Consider the following 14,834-nt stretch of genomic DNA (forward strand, 5'->3'; position numbering starts at 1 on the left):
GTGAAGATACTTAATGAGCAGTTCATAAAGATCTTTCAATCTTGTGAATGTGACTTCATGGAGAGATTAAGAGCAGTTGATGATGGGGAGGAGAGACTGACTGTAAGTGAGCAAGAGGTGTTTGGGGAGTTGAGTAAACTAGATGTAAATAAGGCTGTGGGACTTGATAATATATCACCGCATATTCTGAAGGAATGTGCCAGAGAGTTGACACCTGCCTTGACATATTTTTTTAATACGAGTCTTGCACTTGGTCAAGTCCCTAAAGAGTGGAAGGAGGGCAAGATTGTGCCACTTCATAAAGGAGGTGATCGAACTCAAGCATCAAACTATAGGCCTATCTGTGTGTCGGGTGTTGTGGTTAAGTTGTTGGAGAAGCTTGTGAGAACTAGAATCGAGAGTTGGGTTGACAACAATGGTATAATCTTTGATGGACAGCATGGATTTGCTAAAGGGAGGTCGTGTTTTAGTAATCTACTTACTTATTACAATAAAGTGACTGCTTCCTTGGACAGAGGAGAAGGATACACAGTAATATACTTGGATTTTGCAAAAGCTTTTGATAGAGTGCCTCATGATAAGTTGACAGTCAAACTAGAGCAGATGGGGTTGGATATTAGATTAGTGCATTGGATTGGAGACTGGCTATCTGATAGGTATCAACAAGTTGTGTATGGGGGTGCAATATCCAGGAAAAGGAAAGTCACTAGTGGAGTGCCTCAGGGATCTGTTTTAGGGCCATTACTATTTAACTTGTATATTAATGATATTGGCGAAGATTTGGATGGAGATATTCAGTTGTTTGCAGATGATGCAAAGTTGGGACGAACCATAAAGAGTAGTGAAGATGATGTGGCCTTGCAAGAAGACTTGAATAAATTGAGTGATTGGGCAAGCAAATGGGGATGTGAGTTCAATGTTGCAAAATGTAAGGTTTTAAAATTTGGAAAACAAAGATGGGATGCAGAATTTATGCTTGGTAAGAATATATTGTTGGAAGTAGAGGAAATAAGAGATCTGGGAGTGATAGTGGATAAGGATCTAAAATTTAGGGGTCACATCGCCAAAATTGTGAAGACAACACAAAGACTTCTGGGAATGATGAGGAGGACACTGACGTGTAGAAGTAGGGAGATTCTTGTTCCATTGTATAAGGCTTTGATTAGGCCACACATGGACTATTGTGCCCAGATTTGGTCACCGGGTTTTCAGAAGGATGAAGAGATGTTGGAAAGGGTCCAAAGGAGAGTGACTAAGGTAGTTTCTAACCTCTGGAATGTCGAGTATGAGGAAAGATTGAGAAGATGTAATTTGCAGAGTCTGGTGGACAGGAGGAAGAGAGGAGATATGATAGAGACCTACAAGTTGGTAAGGGGTTGCTATAGGATCAATGGTGGAGAAGTTCTACAGTGAATAGTGGGAGATCAGGGGAGAACCAGAGGTCATCCCTGGAAACTGTATAAAGAGGGTGTGAGTAGGGGAGTGAGAGGCAGGTTTTTTTCGTGCAGAGTTGTGAATGATTGGAATGCCTTGCCTGAGAATGTGGTGTCTGCAAGGAGTTTGAATGTGTTTAAGACCCGGTATGATGAGATGTGTGTGAGATAAAAGGACCTCCTAGATGAGTCTTTGACTCCATGAGGTCTTGTTTAATAATAATAATAATAAAAAAGACTGCAACACTCAAAAGTAAATATGAATTGTAACAATACTTGTAAGAAAAGTACTAAACCGTATCAAATAATGTAAAAGCAAATGTAATAAGAATGATTTGATAAAATGTTCAGCAACAAAAATTAAACAGTTTGAAATAAATCAGATATTAATTATAAAATTAGTTAAAAGAGTAAGAAGAATTCTTTTTTTAAAAGTCGCCTCGCCTACTCCCTATATACGGGAATAAAAAGGCATTAGCTGATTTTTTTGTTTTTCCCCGAGGGCCTGGTCCCAAGAAATTTACTCTAAATACTTTTCCAAATTTTTTTAAAGTTCATACATTAACATAAGTATTAATAATTAATTATGGCATAATCATAAAGAGTATTAGTACACTTATGTATACGGCGTGGCATGCTGACAAATATAAATTACATTTAAATTAGTTATCAATCACTGGACTAATGAAATGTTGTAGCATATTGTAGTTTATTCAGGCAAACATCATTAAATTAATTTGTGCTAATTTTCATTTACATATCCCATTCTGATCACGAAATATATTTATAATATTATTATAAGTACTTACGAGTGAATGCAGACTTTTTCTCCTGTGTACTGGTAGTTTTCCCCTCCTTTTGTACATCCTGGAGATCTTTGTAGGCTTCAGGTGAATGACTCACTATCTGTTCCATCACAAACACCTTCAATAAGAGATTTCTTAATACCAAAATTAAACAAAGTGCCTTGTCTCTTATTCATATCAGATTTTAACTCTGTATTCCTATTACTTTTAAAAAAATCACAGCACTCCGGTTTCAGAACAAGCACTTACACACTGCAATACGAACTTATGAAGAAAGTATTCAGTAGTAATAGATTTGAGAACCGGATACAGACTACCTTGATCTTCAATTTCAGTGGAAAAATTTTCTTTATACTTCCTTGCTGATTGGTCACTGATATTTGCAACGCAGATGTTATTTCGTTCAGTTTTGAGAACACACTGCCCATTGTTGTGCATCGGCTTGCAGGCAATTTTTATGATCGGTCATAAATGGCAGTATTCTCTTTCCCGATTGTTGAAAGATTTCAATGTGTGAAAATTAACAATAATTCATGAATACTACCATGTTTAAAAATATGCTGCTTGGTCACTGACATTTGCTACACAGATATCATTTCCTTCAGTTTTGAGAACAGAATATATGACACCAATTGTTGTAATGGGCTTGTAGGCAATTTTTATGACCTGTCATAAACGGCAGCATTCCTTCTCCCAAATGTTGAAAGGTTTCGATGTGTGAAAATTAACGATACACAGATGTTATTAGGTGTTCTGGGTCTGAGCTTCTCGACATATTCACGAATATTATTCTCCTCAGAATATTTTTACTATAAAATATTTATTCATGAAAAATGCTTAGAAAACTAAAATGATAAATTTCAGAACCTCGCGGAACACCTATTCACCTTCCGCGGAACACAGTTTGAGAAACCCTGCTCTAGAGAATGTGGTAAACAACAAAACCCAGACAGCACTAAACACACATCCACAGTGGCACTCATACATACCAGCATGAAGCTTTTCTTTTAGCAGGCTATCAAAATTTTCCACCACCTTGATGTCTACCAGTGACGCTTTGAATCTCAGAATTGAGCACTCTGATTTTGTGCCTTCAATTTTGAACTGTCTGCACAGACAGTTCAAAATAGAAGGACCTAGTGGGATCTTCTGCCATCTTTCCAGACTGCATTCTATATGCAAAAATCCCATTAGTGTAACAACTTTACAGCTGGACTGTATGCTATTAAGTTTGCACTAAAATATATCATATTGGATCACTACCAGTGGTGCTTAATATATATATTCAGACGCAGAAAGTTCTATTCAGACACTAAAAAGCCTATAGTTATGAGACATCCCACTCTCTCTCTCTCTCTCGAATCCAACACTTATTCTTTCAGTTATGAAAGCTACACTTACATGTATATGCGTCTGTTGAATTCCAAGCCATGCTGGAATCAAGGGAAATGAGGCTGCAGACACTGCAGCAAAGTTAGCTTGTTAATTAAAGATCCACCACTGCCTGTACCATACACTGATTACTTGAAGATTATCAGACACATACACTTCTATCCCTGTGGTAATTATCTAGGAATCTATATGTTCACTAGACATCCACAGATGCTGTATGGTCACTTCGATGCTCAGTGATATGACATACCAGGCCTTGCCATGTAGTCCTGTTGTTTGCTTTTCTGGAGACTTCAACTCTCTGAAGATTAGTTGCTCCACACACACCATCCATCCATGTCATTGATGGTGTACCCCTTCCTCTTTTCCAGATACTTTACCTTCTATTACTGTTCTGAGAAGTCCTCCTTCTCATCCTTTCAATGTGTCTAAAATATTTTAACTTTCTTTTGTCAATATCCTTAAGTAGTGGATATTGATCTTTTCTAACACTCATTCATTTGTAGGCCTTTCAGTATATGATATCCTCAACAGCAGACACCACATCTCAAAAGCAGATATCCTTTTCTTATCTGACTTCTTTAGGTTCTAAGTCTCACATCCATAAGTTGCTGTTGGAAAAACAACTGCATCCAAAATCCTCAACTTTGTTCCCATGGAAATAGATCCATCCTTCCACATTTTAGACAAGTCTCTGACTGTTGTTCTAGCCATTCCTAACCTTCTTCTGATGTCTTCTGAACAGCAATTCTTCACATTAATAATGGATCAAAGGCAGTGGCACACCCAGAGGGGGGGGCAAGGGGCCTGGGCATCCCCCAAAGAAAAGGAAAAAACACTAGAAAATTTTCCTAAAATCTTTTCCTAATTAAAATTCATTTTTTTTATTTATATTGTGTCGTGTATTCTATTTCTATACTACTTATGAATTAGCGATCACTGGAGATGCTCAGTCATAGGTCATATGCGATGCGTAGTGTGTATTTGCAAATCGTCTACTCAATTCGGCCCCCCCCCCACCAAAGGTTAAATCCTGAATGCTCGGCCCCCTCCAAGATTAAATCCTGAGTGCGCCACTGATCCCAGGTACTCAAACTTGCTGACTTCCTCATTCTTTTTCCATTAAGGTAAACTTGTTTCTCAAGAGCTTCCCTGTTTGTATTTCCTTTGAGAACCATAATCTTTGTCTTGCTAGGATTTAGTTGAAGTCGTCTGCTATTACTGATCTCGTTAACACATTTGCTGTCAACTACGAGTATACTCGAAGTTAGTATATGAGCCTCATTATTATATGAACCCGTATTATAAGCACGTTAATTTGGACTTTGGCTTGTGAATAAAGTGGAGAGCATGTCTGGGGGCTTGGTAGAAGGAAAATAATTTCAGCAAAAGTATAGTATATTATAAGAGGTATTGTTGCATAAACTGTGTATTTATTAATGCAAATTAAACAATTTTTTGAAGTTTTTTCAACATATACATATATTTATATACGATATATCATCATCTGAGTCATTGCTAGAGTCATCTGTAGGATTATAGTCATCTTCGGAATGGGAACTAAATAATTCATTCCATTCATCATCGCTCATATTAGCGTAAGCTTCTAATTCTTCATCAGTAAGCTTTCTTTTACTGGCCATGGCATAATTGAAGGTTTTTATTTAGATAATGTTAAATAATTTTAAGACTAGATGCAGTAAACCTTACTGCACTGAATGCTGAACGTCACTGACTCTGAACTCAAGTTACACAGTCGTCAGCGCATGTAAGACATAGGTGGGGGTGTGATACGAGATTACTCGTAGTTGGCGTATGAAACAAAATTCTGTCTGATAAGCCAGCTACGAGATAACTCGTACTGACCTTGTAGAAAGGAAAGCGCTTGGCATGCTGTAACAAACTATGCCCAAGGAGCGTGGCAACAAACGTGCTAATTATGTGAAGAATTTGTCCTAGTTCTTCCATGTCATTACAAAGGAGTACTGTATCATCAGCATATCTCAGATTACTGATTAATCCCTAATTCCTATCTTGAGCTTATCCAATGCTTCACACATGATATCCTCCATATATATACTAAACAAATGAGGAGAAAGTAAACATCCTTGCCTTATTCCTTTTCCAACCTGAAGCCAATCAGTCAATCCAATACCTGTTCTTACTGTGGCTTCTTGCTCCCTGTACAAGTTGGCTATCAACCAGATAGTGTGTTGAGGAAAACCCATTCCTTTCATTACTTTCCACAGTTTCACATGCTGAACACAGTCAAAAGCTTTAGAGTAGTCTAAGAAACACATTACCAGAGGAAGTCTAAATTCTTTATATTTTTCTATGATTTGTATAAGGCAAAAGATCTGATCTCTGGTACCCTTACCTTTCCTAAAACCTGCTTGTTCCTCGTGCATCTTTGCCTCAACTTTGGCCTCAATCCTATTTAGCATGCTCTTCAATAAAATTTTGCTTGCACGAGATACTAAACTAATAGTTCTATAGTTGCCGCATGCTTTCATATCTCCTTTCTTATGTAGTGGTATGAAAACAGACTTCTTCCAGTCTCTAGGCCATGATCCTGTCTCCCATATCCTTGTAATCAGTCTATGAAACACTCTTATACCTCTATCCCCTGTGGCCAGGGCCGGTCCGAGAGTATCTGATGCCCCTAGGCAAAGAAAATTTAGGCACTCCTATACATTGTCTCTCTCTATATATATTTTGTCATACTCACGCAAGCACACATACACAAGTCTTAACGTCCCTAGGCAATTGCCTAGGTTCGCCTAATGATAAAACGGGCCCTGCCTGTGGCCTTAATTAACTCGGCTGGGATTTCATCTGCACCTGGTGCCTTATTGCTGTTAAGCTGCTTAACTGCCCTTTCAACTTCATGCCTAAGTGGAGGAGGTTCCAAATCAAAATTTTCCTGGTGAGAGGGCTCCTCCACATTTTCTTTATCCACTCTACTGTACAGTTCCTCACAGTATTCTTTCTATTTGTTCTTGATTTCCATTTCTTCTGTTAGTAATGCTCCATTCCTGTCTTTGATGACATTCAATTTGAGCTTAAAGTTTTGCTTTAAGTCACGAACTAAATAAAACATCCTTTTATAATTGAGCCTCCTCATCTGTAACTCTGTCTCTTCACATTTATTAGTATAGAACTTTTCCTTGTCCTGCTTGATGGCTCTTCTGACTTCTCTATGTAACCTCTTATATTCTTCAGTCCCTGTGTCTCTTTGTTTTTCCACCCGCCTTCTTTTGATTAGTTCCCATGTTGAATCTGATATCCATGGGTCTCTTGGTCTTCTTATTGGGCCGAGATACTTCTTCGCTGTATCCTGTATTATCACCTTGATTTCTTTCCAAAGCATTTCCGGTGAGTTCTCCTTATTTGTCTCCAGAAAATCATCCAACCGAGTTGATGTTTTTTCTGTGAATCCACTAGGAATTACTCTAACATTCAATGTATTGGAATGTGCCTGACTTGGAAGTTTTCAGAGTCTTAGTCTCACTTTGGCTCTTACTAGCTGATGGTCTGTACCACAATCTGCTTCAGGACAAGTATGCACATCAGAGATGCTTGTTTTCCACTGCTGGAAAGCCAGGAATTAATCAATCTGGTGCCTTGACCCATCAATGTTAGATATCCAAGTATAGATCCATCATAGGTGTTTCTGGAAGCAGATATTGGTAATAATTAATCTGTTAGCATGGGCAAATTCCAACAGTCTTTCACCACAGGTGTTGCATTCACCTAGACCAAACATCTAGGAATAGAGAGACTAATAATATGCACTTCTAAATTAAGCCTGAAATTAAATTATGGCAATGTAGTCAGGCAGGGTTTGAACAGAGGAAGTTTTACTTGCTTGGCTATCCTTGGCACAGGTCATAGTCACAAATCTCACTTCACTTATAAACTGCTGTAATAATTTATTGGTGCAGTATGACCACAATTGTCCTTACACCATGAAACACCAAACAAACAAAGAGACATCTTTTCATTGCAACATCAGCTAAACACATCTTGGTAGTTAAAGAATTAATTACTCGTTGAATAGAAGTTTTTTATTTTAATCATAATTCAATATATTCCAGTATCATATTTGTAAAACTGCACATACTAAAATATTTGGGACTTTAGTATTATATATTTTCTAAGCTTATTTAAACTTTTTATAAGTTATTTTTTTTAAACATTGCTACAATAGACTTTGTGCTGGCTAAAGTCAGTTACTGTATTGCTGTATTAATTTTTATTACTGACAAATTAGGTACTGAATCTCTTCCTTGCCTTACTGCTTTCTTCTTTTGGAGCCTCCAATTTATCACAGCCATCACCTGATAGTGCAGATACAAAAAAACTGCAGGAAGCCATTGATCGTTTTTCAAGAGCTAGTAATTGGGTAAAAGCTCGCATTCTTCAGTTACTCAAGGTAAGAAAAATTTATACACAAATAGAAATTAATCACATTAGATATATAGCCTGTTTTTTTTTTTTTTTGTTGTTAAATTTAAAATATGGTTTTGTTATAATTTAATTCCTCTGTTTAATAAAAAATTAGTTGCCTGGATTTGCTGTATATATTCTAGCTATCATTTTATCAATATTTACTGGATATTATTATTATTATTAACATCTGACCTCCATGGAATCAGAGACTCATCATGAATAGTATGCACTATCACACACAAAGCTTATCCATCCATGCCTTAAACTGATTCAGTGTGTCTACATTCACAATGCACTCAGGCAATGCATTCCACTCCCCCAACTACTCTCCATGTAAAGAACCTACTCTTTACTCCTCTGCTCACAACCTCCTTATACAGTTTCCAGAGATGGCCTCTTGTTCTATCCCCTTGTTTTATTCTACGAAAAATTTCTTTCATTTAACCTGATAACAACTACCGACTAGCTTATATGTTTCAATCATATCCTCTCTTCTCCTCCTATGCATGAGGATTTGTAATTTACATTTTTTTTCAATCTGTCTTCATACTCTACATTCCAAACACCACTGACTACCTTTGTGAATATTCTTTGGATCTTTCCTAACATATCCTCCTCACCATGAAAATCTTGATGACCAAATGTTTGCACAATAATCCATTTGATGCCTTATACACTAGAATATTAACCTTTTTATTTCTGCACATCAGGGTCTCTGCATGATTGCCATTATCTGATGTGATGACTTCACAACTTGTGCAATGTCGCCCTTGAATTTCAGGTCCTTGTCCACCAACACTCCAAGATCTCTCATATCCTCTACCTCCTTTAAAATTTCCCTACTAAGTGTATAATTTGCATCCCAACATTGCTTACCAAATTTGAAACCTTACACTTTGCAACATTGAACTGACAGTTACATTTACCTGCCCATTCATAACAATCTATTCAAGTCTTCCTGTAAGGCTATAGCATCTGCTTGACTGTGCATTGCGGACCCCATATCACCAGTTAAACCCATCGCAGTATCATTATTATACAATCCTATCCACATATATAAGCCTATATATGTGTGCCACACATTATTATACAAATTGAACACAATGGCCCCAATACAGGCTGCTGTGGCACACCACTAATGACCCTCCTTCAACTTCTATGGGCGGTACAATGTTCTTAAGGACATTGCACTACCCACACACCGTTCTGATACTTGTCTGATAGCCAACTCCCTAGTCTGTTATCCAATCCCATTTCTTTCCGTTTATTTGTCATGTGGCATTCTATCAAAAGCTTTTGCAAAATCTAAGTATATCACTGTATATGCATGTCCCCTGTCCAAGGTATTTGTCACTTGGTTATATATATAGTACATAAGTAAGTTAATAAAACATGATCTCCCTTTAACAAATCCATGCTGATAACCACAGAAAATACTGCTGTTATCAACCTATTTCCGTATCCTACTTCACACTAATCTGTATAGTGCCTTCATTACAACTCCTTACAGATTGGTCTATGATTTGTATTCTCAGCCTTATCACCACCTTTATGAAGTGGAACATTTTTCTCTTCTTTCCACAACCTTTCAAACATGCGTTATAAGAGTGTCTTATTAAACAGGCATGCCAATTCCCTAGAACATTCCCTTAAGAGAGATTGTGATATGTCATCAAATCCCATTGCCTTATTAACATCAGTTATTTATTTCCTCAAGTACCTCCTACTTACTCACAATTGAGCTATCCTCTCCTATGTACTCAACACTTAAGTTCCTCATGATTCCACCCTGATGAGGATGAAACACCCTTATAAACTGATCACTGAATACCTCAACAATGTCTTCTACAACAGTAACCGTCCTACTATGTTCATCCATTAACACCATCTTACCATAATCAATTTTCCTTCTACTTGCCACACATATATGAAATACTCTCTGGGGTTTTTCTTGGCCTGATTTGAAAATTTCTGTTCATACTATAGTAAAAAAAAAAAAAGTAATAGTCAGCAGCACCCTCAAACATAGAGCCTTAACAATTTGCTCTGATGAGCATGTGCTGAACAAAGAGAAAGATATTATTACCCAAACATTTATAAAAAAAAAAAAAAAAAAGGCTACAATAAAAAAACAATTCACAAGATACTGTACAAAAATGCTATTGAAAGCAAAAAAGATTAGACAAATGTCATAGCCATAACATACATTAGTGGTATATCAGTAAGAATAAATAGAACACTACATAAATACACTGAAGTTCCATTAAATTTAGGATAGGAGATACTATGGAAATTCTGTTCCACAACTCCTGCATTTGCATGCATGGGTGGCCAAAACCGTGGTTATATTTAGCTGTCAGCATTGCATTTGTTGGAAGAAACATAATGAGAAAGGCATGGGATGATGCATTTGACAGAGCACAGATCATGGGAGCCTGACGGGTGGGTCACTCAAGCTACGAAACGAATTGGATTTTCTCATACGACAGTTTCAAGAGTGTTCTGGGAATATGAAAATTCCAGCAAAAAAAACAAGCACTTGAACAAAACCGCAAAGGACAACCAGCCTTGAATAATTGTGGGCTTCATCATCTGACTGGCATTGTACAGACCAATAGAGGCCAGACATTATCCAAATCAATCTTCCATCTGAACAAGGGGTTCCAGCCAGAAAGTCAGTGTAAGAACCATGCACATTCACTTCACAATCTCAGCTTCGGGAGCATCTGACCTACAAGAGTCCCACTTCTAACTGCATGACTCTGGGCTGTGAATACTTTGCCTGAGCTAAAACATAGAAACTGGACAGTTGAAAATTGGCGACATGTAGCCTGGAGGGATGAATTGCAATTTAAACTTCATAGCACTGATGGGAGACTGAGTATATGGTACCAACCCTATGAAGCCCCAATTTAAATCCCATCGAAAATCTTTAGGATACTAACAAGCAGAATGCTTGGGGCCCATGTCCCATCACACTCAAACTTGAGTGAATGCATCTTAAAGAGCTGTGGACAGCTCTTTAAGATGCATGGTTGCCATACCTGTGAAACATTTTTGCAAACTTCTGGATTCCTTGCTTGGTCATGTGGGGGGTGTTAACAGGGCTAGAGGGATCCAACACATTACTAGGTAGCAACTATCCCTAATTCAAATCACTTCGGTGTATAACCATTAGTAAATGTAAGGGAATTTGTTGAAACGAACAGGGATTCTTTGTAGGACAGATGGAGCAGTTTTAAGTGTTTATTGTTCCACAAACATGAAAAGCACTTTATCACTCCATAGGATGTTCCAAGGCCAATCCTTGTCTACCTCCATGTATGCGAGAAATGTTAATGTAAACGTTTATCAGATGTTTGCAACTTGTGACTGCCTTAGAGCTAACATGGTATGCAAAATTCGCATTTTTTTTTTAACTCACAGTGTCATATTTCCTCTATCAGTCTTTTATTGTCAAAATCTCTTCTTCATGACCTAATTAGGGTACCCAGTTGAGGGCATTTTGTCTATTGATTCTCTCTACAGATTGCTCTGAATAGTACTTTAATTTGAAAGACTCTGTAGACACAGACACACACAAACACATATATATTGAGATAAGATATATAAAGACATCAACGGACATCCCTATGAATAAGGTGCATCGTTCCATGTAACAAGTCATGTGTTTGCAGCTGGTACAAATTGGTGGAATATGATATTCCCAAGTCAGTACAACCATGTGTGGGTGAAATGGCTGAGAGAAAGGAACTAACGGAGTTTGAAAGAGGCATTGCGATAGGATGCTATGTTGCAGGCATATCTGCTCAGCAAATTGTTTGCAAATTGGGCCATCCTACATCAATAATCAGTGATCCCATTCTGAGAGGTGAACAACCACAGTGAACAACCCACTACACTCACTGAATGTTACTATAGGGTGCTATAAAGGATAATATGTAAAAACACCACCATTCATTGACTGGCATGCTGAATGTGGAGTTTTAGGCATTCGACTGGAACATGAATCTGCACAAAAAACATTCAGAACCGAGGCTCAGAACATGGGTTTTCATGGTAAAACTGCAATATGCAAGCAGTATATTGCAGTTCGTGCAGCATTACCTGCACAAACATGCAAAGAGCATGTGCAGTGAGAGGTGGAACCTTGGAAGTCTGGACATGGAGTGACAAATGAATATGAGCAGATGAATATGTATGGGTGTGACAGATGCCTAATGAACCTCTTTTACCAGAGTGCATAATCTGAACTATGAAATTTGGAAGTAGTGGTGTGATGGTATGGTCCTGTTTTTCCTGGTTTGGCCTCAGACCTCTGTTTGTGGTGGCATGAAGACTGAACTCTGAGAAGTATCTGAACATTCTGGACAATGCAATGATTCTTACTTTATGGCATGTTTATGGAACTGACTATTGCCTCTTTCAGCAAGACAATGCACCATGTCATAAGGCTGCTGCTGCTGGAACTGTAAGGTTTTTGGACATAAACCTCACCACATTTAACTGGCTTGCACAGAACCCTGATCTCAACACTATTGAACATCTACAGCATGAACTGGAGCATTGAGTGAGGTCAAGGAATGTCTGGCCCACAACAGCCAAAACTTCATTACATCCCTACAGAAAGAATGGTCCAAATTCCCATTGATTGCTATCATAGGCTTGTGGAAAGTATGTCCTGTAGGATTGCTGCAGTCCTTGTAGCAAAAGGAGGTCCTACATTTTATTATGGTGTACACCATGGCTGTTTTTTCCTCACAGTATGGTGTCTGTTGAATTCTTTCAAATTAGTGTATACATATATATATTTTTTTTTTCTTCTACTTTTATCATCCAGTTATTTCAGTTTTATAATTAGGCCATATAATTTTACAGCTTTCACTGCATGATATGCACATGCATTATAAAATTTGGTGTTGGTGCTTTCGTCATGGTGTAGAATTGTGAGCATTATAACACTTCTTTGTACATAGGGACAACAGGGTGCACCATCCCAATAAGGAAAGAAGAAACATAAACGCCCCATTAAATTCCTCTACTATGGTTAAACAGGCCTGTCATACTATGCATTTCAAACATGTCACAGAAACAACCGAAAAGGCACCAAGTGCCTACACTGCACCAAAACGTGGTTTGAAAGAAAGTACAAAATAGCCTGGGAGATGCTGAAACATCATCTGAATCTAAACAAGAATGATGGATTAATAATTCTAAAAATCTGGAGAACCTGTCTTCAACTGCATAAAGGAGCTTCCAAGACTGCTGTTGTAAATTACCGACCGATTAGCATATCAGGAATCGTTGTTAAGATCTTGGAGAAATTAGTCAAGAGAAGAATACAGGATTGGATAGATGAAAATGGGATACTGTATGGGGGACAACATGGTTTTGTGAAGGGGAGATCATGCCTCAGTAACTTGCTCACGTTTTATAACACAGTGATGGCTGAACTGGATAAGGGTAATGGGTTTACAGTGATTCTACTGGACTTTGCCAAGGCCTTTGACAGGATACCACATGGAACTCTAATCAGTAAACTGGAGCAAATGGGGATGGATACAGGGTTGGTGAGATGGATAGAAGGGTGGTTGATGGAGAGATATCAGAGAGTGGTTTATTCAGGCGTGGAGTCCAAAAGACGGCTTGTGACTAGTGGTGTGCCGCAGGGTTCTATTCTTGGACCACTACTTTTCAATTTGTTCATTAACGATATAGGAAAGGATCTGAGAGGAAGTGTTCCCTTGTTTGCTGATGATGCAAAGTTGGGTAGATAAATTGTGAGTGCACAGGATCAAAATTTTGCAGGATGATTTGGATAGTTTGGAGGACTAGGCTAGGGAAAATGGATGTCAATTTAATGTGGCAAAGTGTACGGTTATGCATTTTGGAGTGAAAAGATTAGCAGCAGTATATCACATTGGTGGAACTGTACTCCATGAGATTGATGAGGCCAGGGATTTAGGAGTGTTGGTGGATAGGGAGTTGAAATTTAGGGGGCACATTGCAAAAGTGGCTAAATCAGCTCATCAAATTACTTGGTTGCTGAAAAATACTTTAACAAGCAGAGACAAACAAGTTATTGTTCCACTATATCAAGCCTTGATAAGACCCCATCTGGACTATTGTGCCCAGATATGGCTGCCAGGGTTTCTTCTTGATGGGGAGGAGATGGAGAGGATCCAGAGACAAGTGACCAAGATGATCGCAGGTCTGTTGAATGAGCCTTATGAGAACAGGTTGAAGATTTGTGGGTTGCAAAAATTGGTTGATAGGCAGAAAAGGGGTGATATGATTGAGACAATTCAAATTACTGAAGGGTTTCTATAGGATTAATCCAGAAGATATTTTCGAGAATAGGACTGGTGGTGGGAGGACTAGGGGCCATACATGGAAGTTGGGCAAGAATGTGGTTAGCAGGGGTGTTAGAGCTAGGTTTTTTACTTGGAGAGTGGTGAATGAGTGGAATAAACTCCCAGATTCTGTTGTGAGTGCTATGACCATGAATGAACTCAAGGTGAGGTATGATAGATACTGTGTGAATGTCGAATAGTTGTTCTTGACATGATGTTAGGGCCTCCCTCGATGAGTCTGTCGACTCCTTGGAGTTGCCTGAAATAATAATAATAATAATGACAGAACTATAGGAATAGTTGAATGTAGTTCCACTATATTTTTTTAATAATCATCTGTGTATTATTATGCTGATATATATATAAAGTTTCTTTTATTTAGTATTTTTTCCCCACAA

The 14,834-nt window shown here is 38.1% G+C and overlaps 1 protein-coding gene across 1 annotated transcript in view; it reads left to right on the top strand.

The window, feature by feature from the left end:
- The window catches only part of LOC150099804 (sodium channel protein para-like), a 1,646,355-nt gene that overhangs the window by 1,017,808 nt on the left and 613,713 nt on the right, over positions 1 to 14,834 (top strand). Inside the window, exon 22 of the mRNA XM_090403494.1 lies at positions 7,905 to 8,066. Coding sequence (XP_090259620.1) covers positions 7,905 to 8,066 — 162 coding nt within the window. The remainder of the gene's footprint in view (positions 1 to 7,904; positions 8,067 to 14,834) is intronic.

Source organism: Typopeltis vanoorti, chromosome 14, assembly GCF_054136105.1.
Source record: "Typopeltis vanoorti isolate ZY-2024b chromosome 14, IOZ_Tvanoo_1.0, whole genome shotgun sequence".
In the NCBI taxonomy this organism is placed as follows: Eukaryota; Metazoa; Arthropoda; class Arachnida; order Uropygi; family Thelyphonidae; genus Typopeltis; species Typopeltis vanoorti.